The sequence below is a fragment of the Aquarana catesbeiana genome, linkage group LG13 (genome assembly GCF_042186555.1).
Source record: "Aquarana catesbeiana isolate 2022-GZ linkage group LG13, ASM4218655v1, whole genome shotgun sequence".
Classification (NCBI taxonomy): domain Eukaryota; kingdom Metazoa; phylum Chordata; class Amphibia; order Anura; family Ranidae; genus Aquarana; species Aquarana catesbeiana.
Window position 1 is genome coordinate 22,711,773 of NC_133336.1, and position 27,897 is coordinate 22,739,669.

Consider the following 27,897-nt stretch of genomic DNA (forward strand, 5'->3'; position numbering starts at 1 on the left):
TCATGTGCTCAGCGTCCTATCCAGAGGTTGTCTTTGGAAAATAGACGTATGAGTGCTGCCAGCATTGCTGCAGAGGTTGGAGGGGTGGGGGGTCAGCCTGTCAGTGCTCAGACCATACGCCGCACACTGCATCAAATTGGTCTGCATGGTTGTCATCCCAGAAGGGGATGATGCACAAGAAAGCCCGCAAACAGTTTGCTGAAGACAAGCAGACTAAGGACATGGATTACTGAACCATGTCCTGTGGTCTGATGAGACAAGATAAACTTATTTGGTTCAGATGGTGACAAGTGTGTGTGGCGGCAACCAGGTGAGGAGGACAAAGATAAGTGTGTATTGTCTACAGTCATGCATGGTGGTGGGAGTGTCATGGTCTGGGGTTGCATGAGTGCTGCTGGAACTGGGGAGCTACAGATCATTGAGGGAACCATGAATGCCAACATGTACTGTGATATACTGAAGCAGAGCATGATCCTCTCCCTTCAGAGACTGGGCCGCAGGGCAGTATTCCAACATAACGACCCCAAAACACACCTCCAAGATGACCACTGCCTTGCTAAAGAAGCTGAGGGTAAAGGGTGATGGACTGGCCAAGCATTTTTCCAGACCTAAACCCATATTGATCATCTGTGGGACATCCTCAAATGGAAGGTGGAGGAGTGCAAGGGTCCTCTAACATCCACCACAGCTCAGTGATGTCATCATGGAGGAGGGGAAGAGGACTCCAGTGACAACCTGTGAAGCTCTGGTGACCTCCATGACCAAGAGGGTTAAGGCAGTGCTGGAAAATAATGGTGGCCACACAAATTTTTGACACTTTGGGCCCAATTTGGACATTTTCACTTAGGGGTGTACTCACTTTTGTTGCCAGCGGTTTTAGACATTAATGGCTGTGTGTTGAGTTATTTTGAGGGGACAGCAAATTTACACTGTTATACAAGCTGTACACTCACTACTTTACATTGTAGACAAGTGTCATTTCTTCAGTGTTGTCACATGAAAAGATAGAAGAAAATATTTACAAAAATGTGAGGGGTGTACTTACTTTTGTGAGATACTGTATATAAATGTGTGTTACTGTGGGGGGACATTAGAGTGTGAGCTCCAGTGGTGTAGAGACTAATGTGAATGGCTTGGGCTCTCTGTACGGCACTGCGGTATATGTCAGAGCTATATAAATACATTGTCTTCTGTCTTTGTGTCTCAGATATGGAACGAGCGAGCCTTCGATGTGACGTACATAAAGGTAAGGGCAAAGATCGCAATCACACATGTGAAAAGTGGGTTTCTATCTGTGTGTCTCTGTTCTCCTGGCTTCCGCTCTGCCCTCTGCATCTCTGTGATCTCTGATGATGAAATATAGTGAACATTAAAGCAGAACTCCTACCAAGCTTCACTTTTGATTTCAATTTTGAATTATCAGCCCTCCTCCTCCTCCTCCTCCTCTAATTGGTCTACATGCTTCCTCCGCAGCACACCTGGTGTCTGAAATATGTAGGTATGGTACATTACAGTCCTGGAGGTCTTCTCTTTTTTTTTTTTTTTTTCCTGGTGAGAGAGTTGTGGGACGTTGATAAAAGTTGCTTTCAATCAAAGCCTCCAGTAGGGGAGAGAGGTTTTTTGGTATTCAGGGTTTGGGAGCAGCCGACACACGTTCTGGTTGGAAGCCGCCACATGTAAGGCTGGCTACACTGGGGGGGCTCTGGGGGAATCCTGCGAGGCATTGTAGTCTTAGGAAGACACAGAGATTTGGAATGGCTGTTTACAGAAATGACACCATGCGTGCAAAATCTGACAGCAGGCCAGGGAGTAAATGAAGTGCTTGCTAGGTATATACAGCGCCTTGCAAAAGTATTCACACCCCTTGGCATTTTTCGTGTTTTGATGCCTCACAGCCTGGAATTAACATGGATTGTTTGAGATTTTCATCATTTAATTTACAGAACACACCCACAACTTTGAAGTGTTTTTTTTTTTGTTTTTTTTTTTTTGTGAAGCAAACAACAAATAGGACAAAATAACAGAAAAAGTCAATGTGAATAACTATTCACCCCCCTAAAGTCAATACTTTGTAGAGCCGCCTTTTGCGGCTATCACAGCTCCAAGTCGCTTTGGATAGGTCTCTATGAGCTTGCCACATCTTACCACTGGGATTTTTGCCACATTCCTCCTTGCAAAACTGCTCCAGCTCCTTCAAGTTGGATGGTTTGCGCTTGTGAACAGCAATCTTTAAGTCTGACCACAGATTTTCTGTTGGATGAGGTCTGGCTTTGACTAGGCCATTCCAACACATTTACATCTTTCCCCTTAAACCACTCAAGTGTTGCTTTAGCAGTGTGTTTGGGGTCATTGTCCTGCTGGAAGGTGAACCTCTGTCCTAGCCTCAAATCACACACAGAGTGGTACAGGTTTTGCTCAAGAATATCCCTGTATTTATCACCATCCATCTTTCCCTCAACTCTGACCAGTTTCCCAGTCCCAACTGCTGAAAAACATCCCCCACACATGATGCTGCCACCACCATGTTTCACAGTGGGGATGGTGTTCTTTGGGTGATGTGATGTGTTGGGTTTGCGCCAGACATAGCGTTTCTTTGATGACCAAAAAGTTCAATGTTAGTCTCATCAGACCAGAGCACCTTCCTCCATACATTTTGGGAGTCTCCCACATGCCTTTTCACAAACTCAAAACGTGCCATTTTGTTTTTTTGCTGAAAGTAATGTTTTCTTCTGGCCACTCTGCCACCAACTCTATGGAGCGTACGGCTTATTGTCGTCCTATGTACAGATACTCCAGCCTCTGCTGTGGAAACTCTGCAGCTCCTCCAGGGTTACCTTAGGTCTCTGTGCTCCTCTCTGATTAATGCCCTCCTTGCCCGGTCCGTGAGTTTTGGTGTGCGGCCGTCTCTTGGCAGGTTTGCTGTTGTTCCATGTTTCTTTCCATTTGGTTATGATAGATTTGATGGTGTCCTAGGGATCATCAAAGATTTGGATATTTTTTTTATAACCTAACCCTGACTTGTACTTCTCAACAACATTGTCCCTTACTTGTTTGGAGAGTTCCTTGGTCTTCATGGCAGTGTTTGGTTAGTGGTGCCTCTTGCTTACTCTTGCTTAGGTGTTGCAGCCTCTGGGGCCTTTCACAAAGGCGTGTCTATGTAATGACAGATCATGTGACACTTAGATTGCACACAGGTGGACGTCATTTCACTAATTATGTGACTTCTGAAGGTAATTGGTTGCACCAGAGCTTTTTATGGGCTTCATAACAAAGGGGGTGAATACATACGCACATGCCAATTATCAGTTTTTTTATTTCTGAAAAATAGTTTGATGTGTATATTTTTCTAATTTTATTTCACCAACTTAGACTATTGTGTTCTGATCCATCACATATAATTCAGATTAAAAAAAAACATTGAACTAAAGCCTGTAATGTAACAAAATAGGTAAAAAGCCAAGGGGGGGGGGTGAATACTTTTGCAAGGCACTGTATACAGTTTTTACCCAAGAATTTAAAGGATACCTTTAAGAAATTTTCTGCAGCACATCTGTTCTCTCTGGCCACCTCCCGCATTGTGTGCGGCGCCCTCCGTCCGCCTTCTGCGGTGCATGTCCGCGCCCTCCGTTGAGAGGAGTACTGAGGGCGGGTGCTGTGATGTTTTCTGCAAGCGCTAGACAGCATCCTGCCCCCCCCCCACCGCCCCCTGAAAACAAATGTTAAAATGATCTCCCTACTTTACATAGAGAAACACAGAGGCCCAGTGATTTTCCTTGGCATGATGAGAGGGAACTAATCGCAGAGTACGCTTCAGCTTTAACCCTTCACCTTCCTGGTCGGCTCTCACAACACTCTGAGGTCCTGGTGGAGGGGGTGTTATATTATGGTGGTAGTTTTATTATAGTTGATGTGTTGACTCTGTCCCTGAGGTTCTCCGCCGTACACTGGACAGGCTGGGTCTGGTCAACGTTGGGATCATCGCTTGCGGACGGACAATGGGAAATAGCACACGCCATGGTAGTTGATCCCTATCTTAACGATGCCGTGCAGGTCATAGGGTAAGTGAATCCTAAGGGATGGATTGTACATTTTAGTATCTGCACCAAAGAATTTCATAGATATATGGGAGAGATATATTGTATAGAATATTTCTAGTGTGGCGCTTGCATGTCCTGGGGTCGTCTGTAAATCGGTCTCTGTGGAACCTCCAGAATCCTAGTTCTGTACAGAGGCTATGCTTATTTCCCAAGTCTTATTAAGCCAGCCCCTCCTCCAATGCTAAGCCCCTCCTCCAATGCTAAGCCCCACCCCTGTCAAGTGTCAGTCTCTACTCAAACTGAAGCTTTAATAGTTGACTGACAGGGGGGTGTGGCTGGCGTTGTCAGGGGGGAGGGGCGTTAAAGCTGATCTTCAGTCTTGCACAGTTGTACCGGCTCCTCTCCTGGACTGAAATGGCTTCCTCTGATTTTTACCACACACTGTGAGCTTCTCATAATGTGCATTAAAAGTTGCAGCAAGTCAGAGCCCACCTCGTTTGCTGGCTGGAGGACATCCCAGCATCATCTAGCTTTTTCCTCCCCCACCTGACTTATCCCCAGCCATCCCATTTTTTATTAATTGCGTTTTCAGTTCTTTCAATCATGGAGGCTCGCCATCACATATGGGGGTTGTGTGCAAATACAGCCTGCCCACTCCTCAAGACGGACGCCCATCCAACTAGGCATTTATTATATTTGCATAACTCCTCCCACTAATTGCATCAGAACTGAGGTGCACTGAGGCGGGGTGCTGTAATGTTTTCAGGAAGCTATGTACAGCACTCTGCCGGCCCCTCCCACCAGTCAGGATCTGCTTGCATTGCACAGAGACCCAGTGATGACATCAATGAGTATAAAATAAGGCATCCAATGAACTCCCTTCCTTTTTTTTTTTTTTTTTTTTTTTTTTTTTTTTTCCTTCTCTTTCCTTTGCTTTCTCTTTCCTCTGTTTCCCTTTTTTTCTTTCCTTCTTTCTTCTTCTTTTTTTTATTTTTTTTTTTTTATTTTCCCCTTCCTTTCTTTTCTTTTTCTTCTCCCCTTCCTTTTCTTTTCTTTTTCTTCTCCCCTTCCTTTTCTTTTCTTTTTCTTCTCCCCTTCCTTTTCTTTTCTTTTTCTTCTCCCCTTCCTTTTCTTTTCTTTTTCTTTTCTTTTCTTTTCTTTTTCTTCTCCCCTTTCTTTTCTTTTCTTTTCTTTTCCCCTTCCTTTTCCCCTTCCTTTTCTTTTCTTTTCTTCTCCCCTTCCTTTTCTTTTCTTTTCTTCTCCCCTTCCTTTTCTTTTCTTTTTCTTTTCTTTTCTTTTCTTTTTCTTCTCCCCTTCCTTTTCTTTTCTTTTCTTTTTCTTCTCCCCTTCCTTTTCTTTTCTTTTTCTTCTCCCCTTCCTTTTCTTTTCTTTTTCTTCTCCCCTTCCTTTTCTTTTTATTTTCTTCTCCCCTTCCTTTCTTTTCTTTTTCTTTTTTCTTCTCCCCTTTCTTTTCTTTTTTTTCTTCTCCCATTTCTTTTCTTTTCTTTTTCCTTTTTCTTTTCTTTTCCCCTTCCTTTTCTTTTCTTTTCTTCCCCCCTTTCTTTTCTTTTTCTTCCCCCCTTCCTTTTTCTTTTCTTTTTCTTCTCCCCTTTCTTTTCTTTCTTTTCTTTTCTTTTTCTTCTCCCCTTTCTTTTCTTTTCTTTCTTTTCCCCTTCCTTTTCTTTTCTTTTCCCCTTCCTTTTCTTTTCTTTTCCCCTTCCTTTTCTTTTCTTTTTCTTTTCTTTTTCTTCTCCCCTTTTTTTTTTTTTTTAATTTTTTCCCCCTGCGTCTTTGGTTTGGTGTTTGGCCCCAGTAGATCTGGGTTTAGGGTTCAAGGGACTGCACACAGACAAGAGGGATCCTGATCTCTGTAACACGTCTATTTGATTGGGAAGTGCAACATGCATTCTTAAGAAGCACATCCGTGTAAATCCTGCATTGTATAGAAGTGTTGTGGGTGGAGTTGGAGTCGCAGAACCCGGTACTCGTGTGTCAGTAAATACAAATCTGAGCCGACAAACCACGTTCAGGTGGAGATGAGAGATCTCGGGTATGGGGCGCAGAGACGCCGGTGGTTTGCACAGCACCCTCACCCTCTTTAGTGAGTTTCTAGCATGTTGGTGTTGGAGGGAGCTGGGCGTTCACAAGGAAACCACAACTGGTGGAGAGCCGGGGAGTGTTCACAGGTCGTCACCAGCACTCTTCATATACACAAATGTGTTCTGCAGAATTTACGCCGCAGATTTAGAAATAGCGGTCAGGAGATGAGACAGATACTTTTCCTCTTTTCAAGTCTCAGTTCACCTTTTTTTTTTTTTTTTTCTTCTTTTTTTTTTTTTTTTTCTGTAAAGTTGAACTAACACCAGTCACCCTCCCCTGGGATTTGAAATGCCCACTCTTCTCCCTGCAGTGCTCCCCCTGTACAATATGTTGGGGGTACCATTTACACATTGCAGGAGTGTCGCCATGTGTTGTGGTGACAGAATGGATTTGATTTAAATCATAATTTTTAAAGAGCGACTGTTATCGCTTTCCCGCAGCGGCTCCTCCTCTGACCCGCTGTTGACTCTCTGACAGTCTCATTCACTTTAATGGGACGGCTGGTGATGTGGCAGTGACACAACAAGGTGAGGGACGTGGCAGCAGCAGGTGAGTGGACGCCCGCTAACAGGCGCTGCCATGATGGATCTGAAATGACAGGTGCTCTTTAAATGTAAGGACTCATTCTTGCTGGTAGTTAGAATCTTTAATATTTGCAAACAAAATGAAGGTTTCCTATATAGATTAAGCTGTCAGGTTAATAAAACAGCGATATCAGAACCGATTTAATCGTACAGTTTGTAGTGTACATAGATTTGCAAAACAATGGGATAAAGGAATATTCCTGAACTTTTTTGTTTTATCTCATGGTTACTGTGATATTGTGTGAATACATCAATTCAGTGCATGTTATCTCAGCTTGCAGAGCTTGGATTCATTGAATGAGTTTACCAAAAAATGTAAATATTGCAGAATATACAGCCTCATGCTACATAACTAAGCTCCATCTCATGCTGAATAAACTAAATTATTAATGTATCTTAAATAGAAAACTATCTTCAGATAGATTTTTACGCCAAAAGCATTTTATTAAAATACATTGATAAAAAAACTTTTTATTTTTTTTTATTTTTTTAAATCATTGATTTTTATCCACCCTGTGTGGTGACATGCACAGGTTTTAGCACACATTGGGGGAGATTTACTCCAAACTGCAGCACTCAAAATCTGGAGTAGCTGCGCATGGTAGCCAATCAGCTTCTAACTTCAGGTTGTTCAATTTAAGCATTTCCAGTAAAACCTGGAAGTTGATTGGTTACCCTGCACCGCTACTCCAGATTTTGAATGCACCGTTTTTTTTTTTTTGTTTTTTTTTTTAAATGTAAACTTTTGTTGAATTCCAGAGTCATGCAATACAGAATAATGGCAAAAACGATCAACCGTCCCATACGGCTCAGTCCCAAGTATGACCAGTACCCCCCAAATGTAAAAATCCAAAGTACACCTATACAGTGACCTATAGCCAATCAGAGGGTAGTGCAGTACAGCGACCATAGCTTTACATGGGGTATAGCCACACAAAGTTCTTATCGCTCACCATTGTGTGCACTCGTTTTAGTAAATCTCCCCCGTACTGATACAGATAATGGTGTGTCGCAGGAGATAGAGATCTATCTAATATCTCTCTCTCTCTGTGTGTGTATATATATATATGTGTGTGTATATATTCATTCTCTCTCTCTCTCTCTCTCTCTCTCTCTCTCTCTCTCTCTCTCTCTCTCTCTCTCTCTCTCTCTCTCTCTCTCTCTCTCTCTCTCTCTCCTCTCTCTCTCTTCTCTCTCTCTCTCTCTCTCTCTCTCTCTCTCTCTCTCTCATAAAATGGAGATTGTTGGTTGCAATATTTTATATCACACGGTATTTGTGCAGCGGCGTTTTAAACGCAAATTTTTGGGAAAAGTGACACTTTCATGAATTTAAAAAAAAAACAAACAGTAAAGTTACCCCAATTTTTTTTGTATAATGTGAAAGATGATGTTACGCCGAGTAAATGGATACCAAACATGTCACGCTTGAGTTACAGAGGAGGTCTAGTGCTAGAATTATTGCTCTCGATCTGACGATCGGCGATACCTCACATGTGTGATTTGAACACTGTTTATATATGCGGGTGCGACTTCCGTATGCATTTTCTTTGCTGTGCGAGCTCGCGGGGACGGGGGCGCTTTAAAAAAACTTTTTTTTTTCTTATTTATTTTTAGATTTCTAAATTTGTGTTTAAAAAAAAAAATTTTTTTTTGTTTTACTTTTATTGCTGTCACAAGGAATGTAAACATCCTTTGTGACAGTAATAGGTGGTGACAGGTCCTCTTTATGGAGGGATCGGGGGTCTAAAAGACCCCACTTCAAAGTATTCAGATCGCCATTTTCGGCGATTCTGAATACTGTGTATTTTTTTAAAACCGGAGCCATTGGCAGCCAAGTAAACGGGAAGTGACGTCATGACGTCCCTTCCGTGTTTACGATTTAGGAGGCTGGAACCAAGCCGCCCACGGCTTGGTTCCAGCCCGCCCCCAGCCGCCGGAGGCAGCCGATTGGTCATCGGGCCTCCCGGTGGAACGGGAGGCGGCGGGGAGGGGGGACGTTGTTATACCAGGAAAGCCGATCGCCCGCTCTACAAAACAGTACCGGGATGATGCCTGCAGCTGCGGCATCATCCCGGTATAGCCCCGGAAAGCAAGTATGCACATCTGCGTACGCTTGGCGGGAAGGGGTTAATACCGCTTTAATGGGGTTCCCTGTAGTTTGCTATGGGGACAGGCACAGAAGCCAGGAGTACCCACTGGGGACCCCAAAGTAGGAGGTTCAGGACAGCTCTGTGCAGAAAAGGGCAGGTAAGTATAACATGTAATATATTTTATTTTTTTTCTTTAAATTATTTATCATACTTTTTATTTATTTACTTTTAATTTATTTACGAACGCTATAATAGTTAGAAAAAATATAATCAGAAGGAAAAAAAAGTAGTGAAGGGAAGTTGAAAATTAGGCCTAACTATGGAAAACTTAGAGCTAAGAAATTTTTATTTTAAAGCGGATCTTCACCCTAAATAAAAACATTTTCCTCTACCTTCTCTCCCTTTTCACAATTTTTAGATATTAATTTTTTTTTTTTTTTTAATATACAGCTCTTTTGGGCCACAAGGCTCTAGCAGAACATGAAAGCATAGAACCCATCAGAATATCTAACAAAGACTGTCACTTTGTATCGCTCCTGTCTGGACAATGTTTATAAACAATGTCACTTTGTATCTCTCTATGGCCCCTTTCACACGATAAGCCCGTTCAGATCCGCCTGTCCATTTTTCAGGCGGATCCGAGCGGACCACCCATTGACTCCTATGGGCGGCCGGATGTCAGTAGAGATGTGTCCGCTGACACCCGTCTGCCATCCGATCCGCTAAAAACAGATGTATTGCGTTACGTTCAGCCATCCGTCTGCGGATCGGATCTGATGAAAACGGACATGCTGTCTGTTTTTGTCTGATTTCCCCCCCCCCCCCCATAGAAATCAGCGCAGCTCTGCCCGGTCCCTCCCCGCTCAGTGGACAGAGACGGACCTGTCATCCGCCGCCTCAGCGGAAATCAACTGAGCGATCTCCCGCTGAGCTTGGCAGACTCCGCTGAGCGGATCCGCCTCGTGTGGAAGGGGCCTATCTCATGTCTGAACAAAGTTTGTAAACACTATTTTCCCCCTCGGTTCACACTAGATGCAGTGCGAATTTGCTGCGGATTCGGCACCGCACCTAAATCACAACTCCTCCATGCAAACCCATTGCGGAGTGTAAGTTAACGACATCCCCGCAATCGGTTTGCAAAACGCAGTGCGATTTGCAGAATCGGATCGCATGAGTGTGAGCACAAATGGGATCCGGTTCTGGCGCGGACAAAAAAAGGGTCCTGCACCAGTTTGGTGTGAATGCGGTGCGTTTTGAGCCACACAAATCAATGGCTCGAATCGCACCCCAGAGACAGTGTGTGTTTTGTGTTTTTTTTTTTTTTTTTTTGTTACAGCAGCTTCTGTATTTACAGGCCAACTCCTGGCTGTCATTATGACACTCGGAATTGCAAATGCATGCTGGGTAGGAGGGGGAAGGGGTGTGTTTTACGTGTCCTGTGTACTTCCATGAAGTTTTTCAGGTATGTCCACATTTGTAAACTGGCACATAAATGATTATAACGCTACATTATTTTGTATACGTTCCCTGGAGTTCAACTTTAATGTGTGTTTTTTTTTTTTTTTTTTTTAATTTCAATTCTAAGTAATTTTATTGATTTTAATTTACATATCCTTTTTTTTTTTTTTTTTTTTTAACTCCCTGCTATAGAATCTAATACCCACAATCCTTTCTGCAGCCTCACCTGCTTCGTGCTGCTTTCCTGTTGCATGTTTTTTATTTAACAGACGATGTGATGCGTCTCTAACCTCTTGATGGGACGGGTATACTGCACACTTCTCGTTTTTTTTTTTTTTTTCACCCTACACGCTTTTTTTTTTTTTTCCCTCTCTTTCTCTCTTACAAGTTGCTGCGCTACACCCTGGATAAGTTTGGTTTGGAACGGGTGAGGATCGTTGCCAGTGATAATCTTTGGCAGCCAATCGCGTACAAGATGCTGCAGGACATGGAACTCCTCAGGGTGATCGATGTGATAGGGTAGGCCATCATTCAGAATTATTTAAAGCCGAAACTCCAGTCAAAAGTTTAGTTTCAGGTAGTATAGGGAAAGACTACAGTCTCAAATGGATCTTTGCTGCAGGGATTCTCACTTCCTTTTCTGTCTGATGCCTGTCATCTGGTACAAATAAAGAGATGGGGAATGTTGGACCACCAGTTTGAATTTTTGAATTTTAGTTTAATTTTTTTAATATTTTAGGGAACATTACACAACTTGGTACAGTGTAAAAAATTAATTCTCTCTCTCTCTCTCTCTCTCTCTCTCTCCCCCCCCCCCCCCATTGTCAAAGTTTCTATAAGAAAAAATAAGGGGGGGGGAGGGTTAATATAGAGGGGAATGGGCATAAGTCCATGTAAAGGATTTTTAAGTCCTCAGTCTTTCATGCCCCTCTCAGTCGGTGACACGCTGTCACATATTAGGCAGCAATTTTTACCATTGGCTCCTCTTCTCCCAGTAGAAATTGGAGTTTCCTCTTCTCTTCTATAGAATTGAAGTCCGGGATGAGAGTGGAGAGTCTCTGGAAGTGAGTGTCCCTCACTGATGAGTACTTTGGGCAATGTAGCAGGAAGTGGTCCCCATCCTCCAGGACCTCCTGGTGGCATTGCTGGCACAGTCTACTCTCCCTGGGCTTGTAGGTCTGCCTGTGCCATCCTAATTTGATTTCCAGGCTGTAGGCGCTCAGTCTGTATAGGCTCAGGGTTTCTGTCTTTGGGGTCTTGTAGCACCTCCAGGTACGGGGCCAGTTTGTAGTCTCTCTGCAATGACTGGTAAACAGTTAGTTTCTTGGAGTTTGTTAGCTCATTTCTCCATTCTCCAACATGTTTTTCTTTGGAGTCATTGATTATGTTTTTTATTTGAGATTTTGTCAGGCCGCATTGTTGAGAGTTTGGGATGGACAAGGTGTTGATGAGTTGTTGCAGGCCACACGGCTTGGACTGGTCTTTACTGTTCAGTAAGGCTTTATGGTGGTATGAGTTGGGACTGCTGTTTTGTAGGTGATCCCAGTATGATAGCGCCCTCTACTGTACTGTGAGAAGTAGGGGAAATCTGCCCAACTCAGACCGGTGTCTTGCCGAGAAAGTTCCCTCGGCGGATAAGATCCCCCCCCCCCCCTGTACTGTCAGCCGCCGGAGATAGCCGAAGCTCAAACTTTTCAATCAGCTGTACACGGCGCCTGCGCCCTGGGTCCAGGTTCCTTCCCCACCATCCAAGTGGACCTAGAGGGGGAATCAAATAGAGCCGATCGAAGCGAGGCCGTGCCTGAAGCGTGGCGAGCGAAGCGAGCCCGCGAGGGGCCCTCTTACAGGCGCCGTGTACAGCTGATTTTCAGCTATTCAACTTCGGCTGCGCAGTAGAGGGGGGTCCTTATCCGCCGAGCGGAACTTTCTCGGCAGAACACCGGCAAGCACTGTTGAATGAACTAAGATGGACTTAGAGGAGGTGCTTGCAGAATTCCAGATGGAATATTTCTGTTGGGTTTGGGTACCATTTGGATTGGTCTGGGTAGGTGACAGGACCCCAAACTTCACTGCCATAAAGAAGAATTGGGGTGATGACACTATATCAAATATTCTGATCCAGACTTTCACTGGTGGTTTTAGGTGGTACAGCTGTCTCATGATGGCATGGAAGGCTCTGCATGCCTTGTCATTTAGTGCCTCTATGGCTGGCTTGAAACTTCCTGATTTGTTAATTTCTAAGCTGTTAGTTTCATCAACAGTGCAGTTGTTTAAAGTAAAGGAAGGGCTCTTTGTTTAGTATTTTTTCTTTTGAAACACCATGATCTTTGTCTTACTTGAGTTGATTGGTAGCGCCCATGTGGCACTGTATTTCTCCAGCACTTCCAGACTATCTTGTAGGCCTTTCTCTGTTGGTGACAGAAGTAGGTCATCCGCATACAGAAGGGACTTCACCTCAGTGTCATATAGAGTCAATCCTGGTGCTGGGGAGGATTCTAGAGCTGCAGCCAGTTCATTGATATAGATGTTGAAGAGGGTTGGACTTAGGCTGCAGCCCTGTCTGACTCCTCTGGCTTGCCGGAAGTCCTAATTTTTTTCCTCCAGATCATTTAGTTTTTTGATGACTTTTTGTTCTACAGTTAGAGCCTCCTCTGAAATATCTTTGTAGAGGTTCTTAAAGTAGTTGAGCCAGATGTCGCCATTTTGGATGTGGAGGTTGTTTTTTCCTGGGTGCTGAGCCAATATTCTTCCATATTTCCCAGAAGGAATTTTCCTGAAGTGCCTCTACCAGCTGTTGCAGGTTTTTGGAGATGAAGTTTTGCTTTTTCTTTTTAAGGGTTTGTTTGTATTTTTTCTGTAGGGTGCCATGGGCTATCCTTAGGCCAGTGTTGTCAGGGTCTCTGTGTTTGTTATTGGAGACTGTCCGTAAGGTGTTCCCTTTGCATTCTTTGTCGAACCATTTATTGGATTGTTTGTTGGATGGTTTCTTGTAGTTGGCTTTTTTCAGCTGGGCTGTTTCTGCGATGGTGTGTAGTATTTTATGGAAGTCCTTTGCTGCCTGGTTCACACCTCATGGGCTTATCTCATAGACGTTGTTTCGGAAGTTTTCAAGCTGTTTCTTAATGTCAGGTCTGTCAGTTACCTCTCTGTATTTTGTGGTAGACTGTTTGGACCATTTAAATGATGGTGGCAGGTTGCAGAGAGAGGCCCGGTAGAGTTTTGGTGATGGTTTGCTAGAAGATTTAATGTATAGCAGTAGTTGGTTGTGGGGTGACTGTAAAACCATTGATGAGTGTGGGGTCCATATCTGTGATGGCATAGTCTACCACACTGCTGCCTACATGGAAGCTAAATGTGTACATTCCTAGAGAGTCTCCCTTGGTACGGCCATTGAGGATGTAGAGGCCCAGACTGAGACACAAATTCAGCAATTTTCTTCCATTTTTGTTGGTTGTACGGTCATAGCTGTTTCTTTGTAACTGTATTGACTCATATTCGTAATTTGCATGGCCCAGTATGTACGTGTTGCCATCAGAACTTGTATAGTCCTTTTCCCTTCCTGTCCTAGCATTGAGGTCTCCACAGATGAGCACTTGTCCCAGGGATTGGAAGTGGATAACCTCACTTTGTAGGACCTCATAGGTGTCTGGTCTGAAGTATGGGGACTCTGCTGGGGCAATGTATGCTGCACACAGGTAGATGTCTGAGAGGTGAGGATGGAGCTGCTTATTCTTAGCCAGATGTGGCTCTCTTTTTTTGATTGCACTGATATTCCCATGTAGCTCCTCCTTATACCAGACTAGTATTCCTCCTGAACACCGACCCTGTTTGATGTTTTTATCTTTCTGTGTGGGGACAGAGAATTCCCTATAGCCAGTATGTACTGATGGTTCATCCTGTGCCCGGGCCCATGTTTCTAGGAGGATTTTTATGTCCGTCACATTCTCTCCCTCTCCCCTGATCACGGATGTGTAAATACGGGGCAATTTAGGAAACAGCGATCATAGGTCAATTGGCTTCAGTATAAATCACACAAATAGGAAACACAAGGGGAACACCAAGACACTGCATTTCAAAAGAGCCAACTTTCCTAAACTATGAACCTTGCTAGAAGATATAAATTGGCATAAAATCTTGAAAACAAAGAACACGGAGGAGAGATGGGTTTGCTTTAAGAGCATATTAAATAAGGATGTTAGCCAGTGCATTCCATTGGGAAATAAATTTAAATGGACGAACAAAAGTCCTGGATGGCTTAACTCCAATGTAAAAATGCATATAAAAGCAAAGGAGAAGGCCTTCAAAAAATACAAGGCTGAGGGGTCATCATCACCATTGACTTTACAAAGAATGCAACAAGAAACGTAAGAGTGCAATTAGGGCGGCTAAGATAGAACATGAAAGACACATAGCGGAGGAGAGCAAAACAAAATTCCAAGAAATTCTTTAAGTATGTAAACAGTAAAACAGGACAGACCATATTGACCCCATAAAGAACGAGGAAGGACATTTGGTTACAAAGGATAGGGAGATGGCAAAGGTATTGAATTTATTCTTCTCCTCAGTCTTCACGAGGGAATTGGGGGGGCTTCAGTAGCCAAAAACTGCTCATTACACATCACAGGAAGCACCCTCATGGCTAACAGAGGACAGAATTAGAAATAGACTTGGAAAACTTTAACATTATTAAGTCACCGGGACCAGGTGGCTTGCACCCGAGGGTCCTTACGGAACTCAGTCAAGTAATTGCCTTGTTCCTAATTTTTGCTGATTGGAGAAAAGCCAATGTAGCACCAATATTTAAAAAAGGACCAAGATTCATCCCTGGGAATTAGACCAGTTAGCCTAACATCAATAGTATGCAAGCTCTTGGAGGGGATGATAAGGGACTATACACAAGATTTTAGTAATGAGAACGGTATCATTAGCAGTAATCAGCATGGATTCATGAAGAATCGTTCTTGCCAAACCAATCTATTAACCTTCTATGAGGATGTGAGTTGCCATCTAGATAAAGGAAGGCCTGTAGACGTGTATCTGGATTTTGCAAAAGCATCTGATACAGTTCCCCATAAACGTTTACTGTACAAAATAAGGTCTGTTGGCATGGACCATAGGGTGAGTACATGGATTGAAAACTGGCTACAAGGGTACAGAGGTTGGTGATAAATGGGGAGTACTCAGAATGGTCAGAGGTGGGTAGTGGGGTCCCCCAGGGTTCTGTGCTGGGACCAATCCTATTTATTTTGTTCATAAACGACCTGGAGGATGGGATAAACAGTTCAATCTCTGTATTTGCGGACGAAACTAAGCTAAGCAGGGCAATAACTTCTCCGCAGGATGTGGAAACCTTGCAAGAAGATCTGAACAAATTAATGGGGTGGGCAAATACATGACAAATGAGGTTTAATGTACAAAAATGTAACATAATGCATTTGGGTGGCAAAAATATGAATGCAATCTAATCACTAGGGGGAGAACCTCTGGGGGACTCTAGGATGTACTGGTGACCTCACAATAGGGATAAAACTTTTCCGTAGAAGGGAGTTTAATAAGACTCGTGGCCACTCATTAAAATTTAGAAGAAAAGAGGTTTAACCTTAAACTACGTAGAGGGTTTTTTACTGTAAGAGCGACAAGGATATGGAATTCCCTTTCCTGTGTGTGTGTGTGTGTGTGTGTGTGTGTGTGTGTGTATAACAGTATCTCACAAAAGTGAGTACACCCCTCACTCACATTTTTGTAAATCTTTTCTTCTATCTTTTCATGTGACAACACTGAAGAAATGACACTTTGCTACAATGTAAAGTAGTGAGTGTACAGCTTGTATAACAGTGTAAATTTGCTGTCCCCTCAAAATAACTCAACACACAGCCATTAATGTCTAAACCTCTGGCAACAAAAGTGAGTACACCCCTAAGTGAAAATGTCCAAATTGGGCCCAATTCACAGGTTGGCACTGGAGTCCTCTTCCACTCCTCCATGATGACATCACGGAGCTGGTGGATGTTAGAGACCTTGCGCTCCTCCACCTTCCATTTGATGATGCCCTACAGATGCTCAATAGGGTTTAGGTCTGGAGACATGCTTGGCCAGTCCATCACCTTTACCCTCAGCTTCTTTAGCAAGGTAGTGGTCATCTTGGAGGTGTGTTTGGGGTCGTTATCATGTTGGAATACTGCCCTGCGGCCCAGTCTCTGAAGGGAGGGGATCATGCTCTGCTTCAGTATGTCACAGTACATGTTGGCATTCATGGTTCCCTCAATGAACTGTAGCTCCCCAGTGCCGGCAGCACTCATGCCGCCCCAGACCATGACACTCCCACCACCATGCTTGACTGTAGACAAGACACACTTGTCTTTGTACTCCTCACCTGGTTGCCACCACACACGCTTGGCACCATCTGAACCAAATACCTTTATCTTGGTCTCATCAGACCACAGGACATGGCTCCAGTAATCCATGTCCTTAGTCTGCTTGTCTTCAGCAAACTGTTTGTGGGCTTTCTTGTGCCTCATCTTTAGCAGAGTCTTCCTTCTGGGACGACAGCCATGCAGACCAAATTGATGCAGTGTGCGGCGTATGGTCTGATCACTGACAGGCTGACTCCCCACCCCTTCAACCTTTGCAGCAATGCTGGCAGCACTCATACGTCTATTTCCCAAAGACAACCTCTGGATATGACGCTGAGCACGTGACCTCATCTTCTTTGGTTGACCATGGCGAGGCCTGTTCTGAGTGGAACCTGTCCTGTTAAACCGCTGTATGGTCTTGGCCACCGTGCTGCAGCTCAGTTTCAGGTTCTTGGCAATCTTCTTATAGCCTAGGCCATCTTTGTAGAGCAACCATTATTTTTTTCAGATTCTCAGGGTTCTTTGCCATGAGGTGCCATGTTGAACTTCCAGTGACCGGTATGAGAGAGAGAGCGATAACACCAAATTTAACACACCTGCTCCCCATTCACACCTGAGACCTTGTAACACTAACGAGTCACATGACACCGGGGAGTTATTGAGTTATTTTGAGGGGACGGCAAATTTACACTGTTATACAAGCTGTACACTCACTACTTTACATTGTAGCAAAGTGTCATTTCTTCAGTGTTGTCACATGAAAAGATAGAATAAAATATTTACAAAAATGTGAGGGGTGTACTCACTTTTGGGAGATACTGTGTGTGTGTGTGTGTGTGTGTGTGTGTGTGTGTGTGTGTGTGTATCTCTTCTGCTTCAATATCATTGTATGTGTGAATGCTGCAATGACATAATATATATAATACGCACACAATCCCAAATTAACACACTTGAGTGCAGTGCCCACCAAATGCAGCCTACCAGTGCCTGGATCACGATCTCCCGCTGTGTTACGAACCTTGGATTTGAATTGCCTGGGCGACTGCTGTAACAAAGTCCTGGCTCCTATGATACGCGTCACACTGATTCAGTTTTCCGTCATTGGATCAGTGTTCCGTCTATCACAAGAGCAGGTCCAGGAGGCGGGACTTACAGCGGCCGCCCGAGCATTTCAGACGCAAGGAGAGGACTGTGCGCTTTGAGCTTTGGCGCCCACTAGCCTGGTGCACTAAGCCTTACTTCCGCTTGTCCTTTGGCGCCGGTTCTGGGCAGCATACCCCCTGCCATTGGTGCACATTCCACGGGTTGAGAAACACTGCAGTAAATGAACCTGGACACTTCTAGCTTAGTTTTGATTTTTGTTTTGCATGAAATATAAGCTTAAATCTCTCATAGACAGTAATTTTGGAATTTTATGTGTGAACCACCTCATTGTCGGTTCTTAAGCGACATCATTGAAGGTCTTTTATTCATCAAATGTCATTTATTGCCAATAAAATGTGTGCATTTACTGGATTTTACTCTCTCCTACTCTACTGACCAGTGTCCAAGCTCCCTCCCCTCCCCATTCGCAGCATTTTATCTGCTTCTGAATGACCGGTCCTCTTTAAGTAAGTTAATCTGGAACTCCTCCTCCTCCTACAGAGCCCATTATCCCGGTACCCACACGGTTCCTGACGCCATTTCCACGGGGAAGAAACTCTGGGCCTCAGAAGATTACAGCACTTTCAACGACGAGGTCGGTGGCGGATGCTGGGCAAGAATCCTCAACCAGAACTATGTCAACGGGAATATGACATCGTGAGTTTTGTAGCCCATTGTTTTATCTGTGTGACCGGGTCACATAGTCCTAGAGCTTAGCAATATATAAATGGCTGATACATAGGGAGTCCAATCAAAATCATATCTTGTCCATTGAGGGACACAAGAAGTCCTTAACCCTCAGGTTATACTGCCCCCTACAGAGTGATTGAACATTGTTAAGCAAATAAAAAACAAATACCCCTACGACCAGCATCTTTTTTTGCCAGTGTCCTAGGAGGATGGGCTTTATATTTTTAATTTTTTTTTTTCTATTTTTTTGTTTGAGGGACGGAAGTCGTATAACCTTTGGGTTATATCGTTGCTTATAGGAAGATTGAACACTATCAAACCAAAAAAAAAAAAAAAAATTGTAGGCCAGTCCAATAACCACCTCTACTACCAGCATGTCTGTTTTATTGCTAGTGTCCTAGGAGGATGGGCGTCTCATCATCACGTTATGGAGGGACACAGGAAGTCCTTAACCCTCAGGTTATGTTGCTGCCTACAGAATGATTGGACACACTTGAGCAAAAAAAAATAAAAAAATGCCCCCTACTACCAGCATATATCACTGTTTTGCCAGTTTCCAAGGATGGATGTGCGTTGTGTTTTTTTTTGTTTTTTTTTCAGGGACACGGTAAGAAGTTCATAACCTTTTGGTTATATTGTTGGCTATAGAAAGATTGGACAAAAAAAAAAAGCTGTAGGTCAGTCCAGTAACCACCTCTACTACCAGCATGTCTGTTTATTGCTAGTGTCCTAGAAAGATGGACATCTGATGTGTTTTTGTGTGGTGTGTTTTTTTTTTTTTTTTTTTTTTTTATTTATTTTAATTCTTGTATATATTGAGGGGTACAGGAAGCCTTTATAACCTTTGGCCATCTATAGGAAAATTGGAAACCTTTAACCATTTGCGGACCGCGCTATAGCCGAATGACGGCTACAGCGCAGCTGGCCAGTTCTGGGAGGGCGTCACATGACCTCCTCCCATGATCGTGCCTGCTGCGGCGCGCTCTGTGATCGTTGTGTCCTCTGGACACGGCTGATCACAGATCATGGTAAAGAGCCAATCGGCGGCTCTTTACCAGGTGATCAACTGTGTCCAATCACGCAAGCCGGCTGTAAGCGTGAGAGGAGCCGATAACCAGCTTGTGTGAAAGGGACATCTACCCTGATTATCATGGCCCACAAGTGATGCCTCATCAGTGCAGGGGAAAAATTTACCGGTTTGCAAAAACTATGAAAACCTTTTATAATTTTTTGAAAAAAAAAAAAAAATTTATATATATATGTATGTATGTGTGTGTGTGTGTGTGTGTGTGTGTGTGTATATATATATATATATTTTTTTTTTTAGTGCCTAAAGTGGTTAAAACCAAGCTATAAGCCAAAGCAAAGTATAACTATCCCTATTGTCAGCATGCCCCAGATTTTTGCTAGTGTCCTAGGAGGGTGGAATTGTTCAGCTCTTATAACAAACTCTTATAACCTTTTGTATGAAGCACACCCACTGATGGTGCTGACGTCCTGTCATTGGAGTCCTCTTCGGCTCTGTCAGGTGTGGCTGCACCCTCTGCCCTCCAAGCTGTTCTTACTGCAATCATACAGGTTTTATGGTCCAAATTACCCAGCTGTTTGCTGACCTGTGATTGCAGAAACCGTAAAACAAGGTCTATCACCTTCTCCAGCAGATTCAGTAATTTACCTGGGCCCTTAGTGTCTTCTGAGCAATCGGCTGCTGAAATTGATTTTTGGTTATTCAAATTCCTGACTGATGAGCCCACCCCCTGGAAAGTTGCAGCCTTCTGTCATAACTCCAAAGTATACTGGGTTGCTTAAATTCCTGTCCGATGAGCCTGCCTTGTCGCGGTCTTTTGTTGGAACTCCAAAGTAAAAGGAGACCGTTTTGGCCCTTATTGATGCAGTCCACCATTCCCTACATAAGGTTATCGTACATCAGGAAACTTCTTGGGGAGAGGATTTGTGTGTGTGTGTGTGTGTGTGTGTGTGTGTGTTTTGTTTTGTTTTTTTCCCCCTGTGGGTTATATTTTGGGAGGGGGGGGGGGGGGTTTTACAGGGTCTAACCTTGTACTTCAGGAGCCACCGTTTGAACCCGTTGGAGACATTCATTCTTTTTTTTTTTTTTTTCTCAACTCTCGCCCACAAGATTTGCTTTTTTCTTTTTTCGTAGCCATTACATCGCCATTGCATGGAACCCTTTTTGGTGTTGCATGGTGGTATGGAGGTCCAGAACCTCTTACTACTTGCATGGTAGCTTCTGCATTTCACCTAAACCAGGAAATTGTTCTCCTGTCTCGCTCCAGTTCATTTGTGAGTTTCCTCCCATCACTGTTTTTTTAGGAAGACCGATTCCCTTTTTTGTCTTTCCGGTTGGCTCTTCTTAGTTCAAGATCAGATTCCACCCTTCCCTGTCAAGGCACACTTACTAGGTTTGTGAGCGCTTCTTGGGCTTTTTTTGGATCCGGCAACTGTGTTTCCAGATTTGTACGGCTGCCGCCTAGTCTTCTGTTCGGATGTTCTCCAAATTTCTTCGGATGGATGTTTCATCCTCCATCTGAGCCAGCTTTGGGCAGAAGGTCCTTTATTAGGTGGCTTATTGAGCTGTAGGCAACCCCCAGTTTGTATTTGGGACTGTTAGCGGTTATTTGCTGTGTTGGCCAGCCCTCGGTTGAACTTCTTTTGGACAACTTGGGTCTCACCCATCTGTTTAGGATCCTGCTCTAGGCATTTGCGTGTCAAAACTGTGGCACGCTGGGAGGAAGATGGGTTATCCTGGCCTGAACTACAGCTTCATTTGCCAGTGTCTGATCCTCATGTAGGTGGTAGTATAACCCAAGGGTTAATGGCTTTCTGTGTTCCTGAATAAACTCCAAGAAAAGGATTCTATATGGGGAGCACACACATTTTATGGGTTCATTGTAGAGCTGACTGGGATCACAGAGAGAAAGTCACTACACCAGTCCTGGTTCTTTCCTCTGGGCTGATTGTGTCACTGACTTGTGAATTTCCTGTGTTTTTTCCTTATGGAAGATGTACTGGATGACTTCCTTTGGGTTTTTTTCATTTGCACCCTCCAGTAGACTCCAGTGGATGCCTAAAAATAGAAGTAGAAGGTGGTGAGCCCAGAAACTTGGCTAAAAATCCAGCCTCAGCCCCTGGGAGTTAGGGGAGCTTTTCACAATAGAGAGATGGACAGCAGTGAATATCCAGTAAAGCACACTTTCTCAACCTTTTCAACACCAAGGAACCCTTGAAAAACCTTTCCAGTCTCATGGAACCCCTACTAAGTGTTACTATATCTACAACTCATGATACATTAGTGTGATGGTCAGTGGGAAGAATGCTCCTTACACTTGTGGTCATTGGGAAGAATTACCTCCATTTATAGATATCTAAAAAGATGAAGGGTGTCAGTGGGAACTCTAGGAACCCCTAGCAACCTCTGGAGGAACCCTAGGGTTCTCGCAGTAAAGTATCAAATCCTACTACATCATTAACGGGGAATCTTGTTTTGGGTTGAGTCGCTCTTTAATCCACCTTCCACTTGGCTATTCCACATTGCTGCAGCTTTGTTCTTTTCCTTACCCTCAGAACCATCTCATGGAACCTCGTGGCCAGCTATTATGAGCAGCTTCCGTTCGGCCTGGAAGGACTGATGACCGCCAAAGAACCATGGAGTGGAAACTACGTGGTCTCCTCTCCTATATGGACAACAGGTAGGTGCAATTCTCTCAATAACTGCCTAGCAATAGTACACCGGCAGTAAAATGAGGGTTTTGGATTAACTCGGCTGCACAGAAATCAAAATCCCATCCTGCCTGTTGGACTACAACCCCCTGTTTTATGGAGACGAGGAAAAATGGAGAAGTTCTGTAGTCTAGCAGGGGAGAGCTCAGGCAGGGTTGGAAACACTGCATTATATTTCTGTGCAACAGAGTTTTCAGTTTACTGCATTCCTAACAGATCAGAAGGTATCTTTATGTACTTGGAGCAATAATGTTGTTAAACACTCGATGTGAAATTATAGCTGCACTTGTAATGTTTGATATTTGCTTTCCTAGAAACCCAGTCATAGCCAGCTTTTTATGTGCATGCATGAGACCGGGGTGGGGCATACTTGTGTTTGTTTTTTAGGGTTAAAACCTCTTTAAAAAAAAAAAAAAAATCCTGTTCCTTTTAACCACTTCAGCCCCTGAAGAATTTCCCCCTTAATGACCAGGCCATTTTTTGCGATACGGCACTGCGTTGTTTTAACTGACAATTGTGCAGTCGTGCGCCGCTCTACCCCAATAAAATTGACGCCCCCCCCATAAATAGAGCTTTCTGGTGGCATTTGCTCATCTCTGCGATTTATTTATTTATTTTTTTCCCGCTATAAACAAAAAAAAGTGACAATTTTTGAAAAAACTATTTTTTACTTTTTGCTATAATATCCCCAAAAATGTTTGTTTTTTTTTAAACCAATTTCTTCTTCAGTTTAGGCCGATATGTATCCTTCTACATATTTTTGGTAAAAAAAAAAAAATCACCTAAAACCTATATTGATTTGCGCAAAAGTCTACAAACTATGGGATAGATTTTTTTTTTTTTTTGGATTACTAGTAATGGCGGCGATCTGCTTTTTTTTTTTTTTTTTTTTTGTGGGACTGCGGTGGACAGATCGGACACCTTTGACTTTTGGGACCATTGACATTTTATACCGCAATCGGAGCTATAAAAATGCACTGGCAGGGAAGGGGTTAACACTAGGGGGCAATCAAGGGGTTAAAATGTGTTCCCTCTCTGTGTTTCTAACTGGTGGAGGAGACATGTCACTGTTTGTAATTGCTACGAACAGCAGAACTTATCTCCTGTCAGAACAAGAATTTGTGTGTTTACACACTCAAATCCCCATTCCGGCTCTTGTGCCCGGCCACGCGTATCGAGACCCCCCGCTGTAAAGCGGGCACGCGCCTGCTATGGCTCTTAAAGGAGCCGACGTACGGGTACGGCGTTTCCCCCCGGAACGAACGACTTTGCCACCGTATATGTGCGCGAGTCGGTCGGCAAGTGGTTAAAGCGCAGTTCCGCCGATTATTTTATTTTTTTTTTTTAATAGTCAGCAGCTACAAATACTGTAGCTGCTGACTTTTTTTAAATATGGACACTTACCTGTCCAGGGTGCCCGCGGGCACCCAAAGCCGATCTGTCCCTCTGCTCTCGGGTGGAGGTACCGCCATCTTCGGCAAGGGAATCAGGAAGTGAAGCCTTGCGGCTTTACAGCCTGGTTCCCTACTGCACATGTGAGTCGTGCTGCGCGATTCCACTGGTCCCTGCTGTCTTCTGGGAACTGTATGTCTCCCAGAAGACAGCGGGGGGGGGGGGGGGGGGCTGAGGAGGCACCGGATATAGCATAGACATCCGCGGATACTGTGGCTATCTATGCCCGGAAGTGGGAGAAAATACCTGGATTATACAGGTATCTGCTCCAACAGCCCCCCCCCCCCCCCCCCCCCCCCCCCCCCCCCGGAAGCTGCCAAATGTGACAACGGAAGGGGGGGAGGATTCCGAAAAGCGGAAGTTCCATTTTTGGGTGGAATCCGCTTTAAAGCATGGTAAACCGCATAGTGCTTTTGCTGTGTAATTTGTCCCCTTCTGTGCTGTAAAATACCTGGTTGATCCTGCCTGTTCCTGTGTCCCCCTTAGTGTGCTGACCACGGAAATAATGGCTGGTGATCATGATACTATGGTCAGTTTATATGCCTCCGTCATCCCGTTTGTTAGTCTCTCCCCCTCCCTCCCTGCCTGTCAATTCCTAGTGTGTGAGTGATCTCCAAACCTGCCCCTCCCCTACTGCCGCTATTTTGTGTGGCAGTAAAGTCAGTGAGTACCATTCCTGCCAGCCCCTCTGTTATAACAAGGTATAATAGTGTCAGTCTGTGGGTTTTATATATATATATATATATATATATATATATATATATATATATATATATATATATATATATATATATATATATATATATATATATATATATATATATATATAATAAATTTAAAAAAAAATTTTTTTTTTTTAAATAATGCTGCTAACTACCTTTATTTCAGACCGCCACTGTGTGGTCACTTGACCTCCGACCGATCTCCTCCCCCGAACTAAGGGCTACAGTGGGGGTGGCTGAGTAGACAGCATGGCGGTCACATGACTTCCTGGCTGATGTCAGGGGAATCTCGGCCCCTCCCGCTGTAGTCCTTAGATTGGGGGAAGGAGAGTGGCGGGAGGTCACATGATCGCACAGTGCAACTCTGAAATAAGGCCGCATCATTTCAAATAAAAAAAAAAAAAACATCGACACTGTGTAGTATACCTTGTTTTAACAGAGGGGCTGGTAGTAATGGTACTCACTGACTTTACAACCACTTTAAGCCCAAACTCTGGCGCGCACACACTTTTTTTTTTTTTTTTTTTTTTTTTCAGCAACCCAGCGAGCTGAGCAAAAAAAAGTGATCGCTGTATTAACCAAGTGATGTTAGTGCAGTGATCTTTCCCGCTGTGCCTTGTGTTCGGAAAGGGCGACTGCCCCTCCCCAACCCCTGCCAGAACACTCTAATCAGCGATCACAGCCTTTGGCTGCGAGTGCTGATTGGATGCTTGTTTTCCAGCGAGTCCCTTTGACAAAACGGTCCTTGGACCTGCTGAACCGCCCACTATTGGGACCGTGTGTACCCAGCTCTAGACAGGTGTGCAGGCACTTTCTTATGGCACTGGGGATGAAGGACAATGTACTCTGAATTTGGGTGGTCATGTGACTTCTAAAGGACACACTCTTCAGATTGGGTTGGGCACACATGTGCTTTATCATGACATTTCAGGGAGAAGAGACCATGTGGTCCAGACCTGGGTGCTCACCTGATGTCTACAGTGCACGCTTCTGAGACTGGAAGTTCAGGGAAGCAGTACTGAGCCATATGCAGTGAGTGAACGAATGGAAGACCTATTTTGAAAAAATACTTGACGGTGTGGGTTTCCTTAGTTGGAGTGAAGGCTTGAAGCAGAGTTCCACCCAAAAGTGGAACTTCCGCTTATATGCTTCCTCCCTCGTTTTATGAAAGGTCACCTTCCCCACCAATTACCAGGAATGGCAGCGGCAGTAGCCGTGATTCAATCCAACGATCGGCTGGGGTGCCGACATCGCGGGCCCCCTGGACAGGTAAGTGCCTTAATATTAAAAGTCAGCAGCTGCAGCATTTGTAGCTGCTGAATTTTGCATTCATTTTTTTTTTTTTTTGGCTGGACCTCCTCTTTAAAAAGTTAAAAAGGGGCTTAAAGGAGAAGTATAGCTAAAGCTCGTTTGGCTGTACTTCTCCTATGGATCACAGGAGTGCAGTTCGTTCTGCACTCCTGTGACCTGTTTTCAGCAGAGAGCGGGCTGAAGTCCATCACTGCTGCCTATCGGTGCCCATCAGTGCCGCCTCATCAGCGTACATTAATGAAGGAGAAAAATTACCTGTTTTAAATTTTTTATAACAAAATATAAAAAAAAAAATATTTTTTTTTTTTTTTTTAACAAAAAATAAAAACCGCAGAGGTGATCAAATACCACCAAAAGAAAGCTCTATTTGTGGGGAAAAAATGATAAATATTTCATTTGGGTACAGTGTTGTATGACCGCGCAATTGTTATTCAAAGTGCGTCAGCGCTGAAAGCTGAAAATTGGTCTGGATAGGAGGGGGGTTTAAGTGCCCGGTAAGCAAGTGGTTAAAAAAAAAAAAAGGGGTCTTTGGGTGTCATTGAAGGATGCCGAACACCATGAGAGAGGTTTCTGTATGATCCATTTTATTTCTCTTCCAGCTCATACCACGCAGTTCACGGAGCCGGGCTGGTTCTACCTCCGTACGGTCGGCCACTTGGAGAAGGGTGGTAGCTATGTTGCTCTCACAGACAGGCTGGGGAATCTCACTATTGTTATAGAGACTATGGTAAGACCCTGTCAGCTCTGCCATTGCAGCATCTGCCTCTTGCATCTTATTTTGGACACCTTCCAGTGTTTTTTTTTTTTTTTTTCTTTTTTATCTCTTCACTTTTGGCTTTAATCAAAAAACATTAAAGCCCAATTAACGTAACCGGAATAGATTAGTAGTCAGATGAGTATTAAGGCTGAATTCCACAAATTCAGCAACTTTGTAAAAGGTGCTGACACACCATGAGTTAAGTCTTAATAGCTGCCTGCCACATCATGGGCTTTTCTCTATTATTTACAGTGGGGACGGAAAGTATTCAGACCCCCTTAAATGTTTCAGTCTTTGTTATATTGCAGCCATTTGCTAAAATCATTTAAGTTCATTTTTTTTCCTCATTAATGTACACACAGCACCCCATATTGACAGAAAAACACAGAATTGTTGACATTTTTGCAGATTTATTAAAAAAGAAAAACTGAAATATCACATGGTCCTAAGTATTCAGACCCTTTGCTGTGACACTCATATTTAACTCAGGTGATGTCCATTTCTTCTGATCATCCTTGAGATGGTTCTACACCTTCATTTGAGTCCAGCTGTGTTTGATTATACTGATTGGACTTGATTAGGAAAGCCACACACCTGTCTATATAAGACCTTACAGCTCACAGTGCATGTCAGAGCAAATGAGAATCATGAGGTCAAAGAAACTGCCTGAAGAGCTCAGAGACAGAATTGTGGCAAGGCACAGATCTGGCCAAGGTTACAAAAAACTTTCTGCTGCACTTAAGGTTCCTAAGAGCACAGTGGCCTCCATAATCCTTAAATGCAAGGCGTTTGGGACGACCAGAACCCTTCCTAGAGCTGGCCGTCCGGCCAAACTGAGCTATCGGGGGAGAAGAGCCTTGGTGAGAGAGGTAAAGAAGAACCCAAAGATCACTGTGGCTGAGCTCCAGAGATGCAGTCGGGAGATGGGAGAAAGTTGTAGAAAGTCAACCATCACTGCAGTCCTCCACCAGTCGGGGCTTTATGGCAGAGTGGCCCGAGCCTCTCCTCAGTGCAAGACACATGAAAGCCCGCATGGAGTTTGCTAAAAAAACACCTGAAGGACTCCAAGATGGTAAGAAATGAGATTCTCTGGTCTAATGAGACAAAGAGAGAACTTTTTGGCCTTAATTGTAAGCGGTATGTGTGGAGAAAACCAGGCACTGCTCATCACCTGTCCAATACAGTCCCAACAGTGAAGCATGGTGGTGGCTGCATCATGCTGTGGGGGTGTTTTTCAGCTGCAGGGACAGGACGACTGGTTGCAATCAAGGGAAACATGAATTCTGCCAAGTACAGGGATGTCCTGGACGAAAACCTTCTCCAGAGTGCTGAGGACCTCAGACTGGGCCGAAGGTTTACCTTCCAGCAAGACAATGACCCTAAGCACACAGCTAAAATAACGAAGGAGTGGCTTCACAACAACTCCGTGACTGTTCTTGAATGGCCCAGCCAGAGCCCTGAC

The 27,897-nt window shown here is 43.9% G+C and overlaps 1 protein-coding gene across 1 annotated transcript in view; it reads left to right on the forward strand.

The window, feature by feature from the left end:
- Positions 1–1,207: 1,207 nt before the first annotated feature.
- LOC141117044 (galactocerebrosidase-like) overlaps positions 1,208–27,897 on the forward strand; it is a gene marked incomplete at its 5' end in the record, with an annotated part of 48,897 nt that continues 22,207 nt past the window's right edge. Inside the window, 5 exon segments of the mRNA XM_073609627.1 lie at positions 1,208–1,246; positions 10,658–10,788; positions 18,267–18,422; positions 22,038–22,162; positions 26,278–26,405. Of these exon segments, the coding sequence (XP_073465728.1) occupies positions 1,208–1,246; positions 10,658–10,788; positions 18,267–18,422; positions 22,038–22,162; positions 26,278–26,405 (579 nt within the window).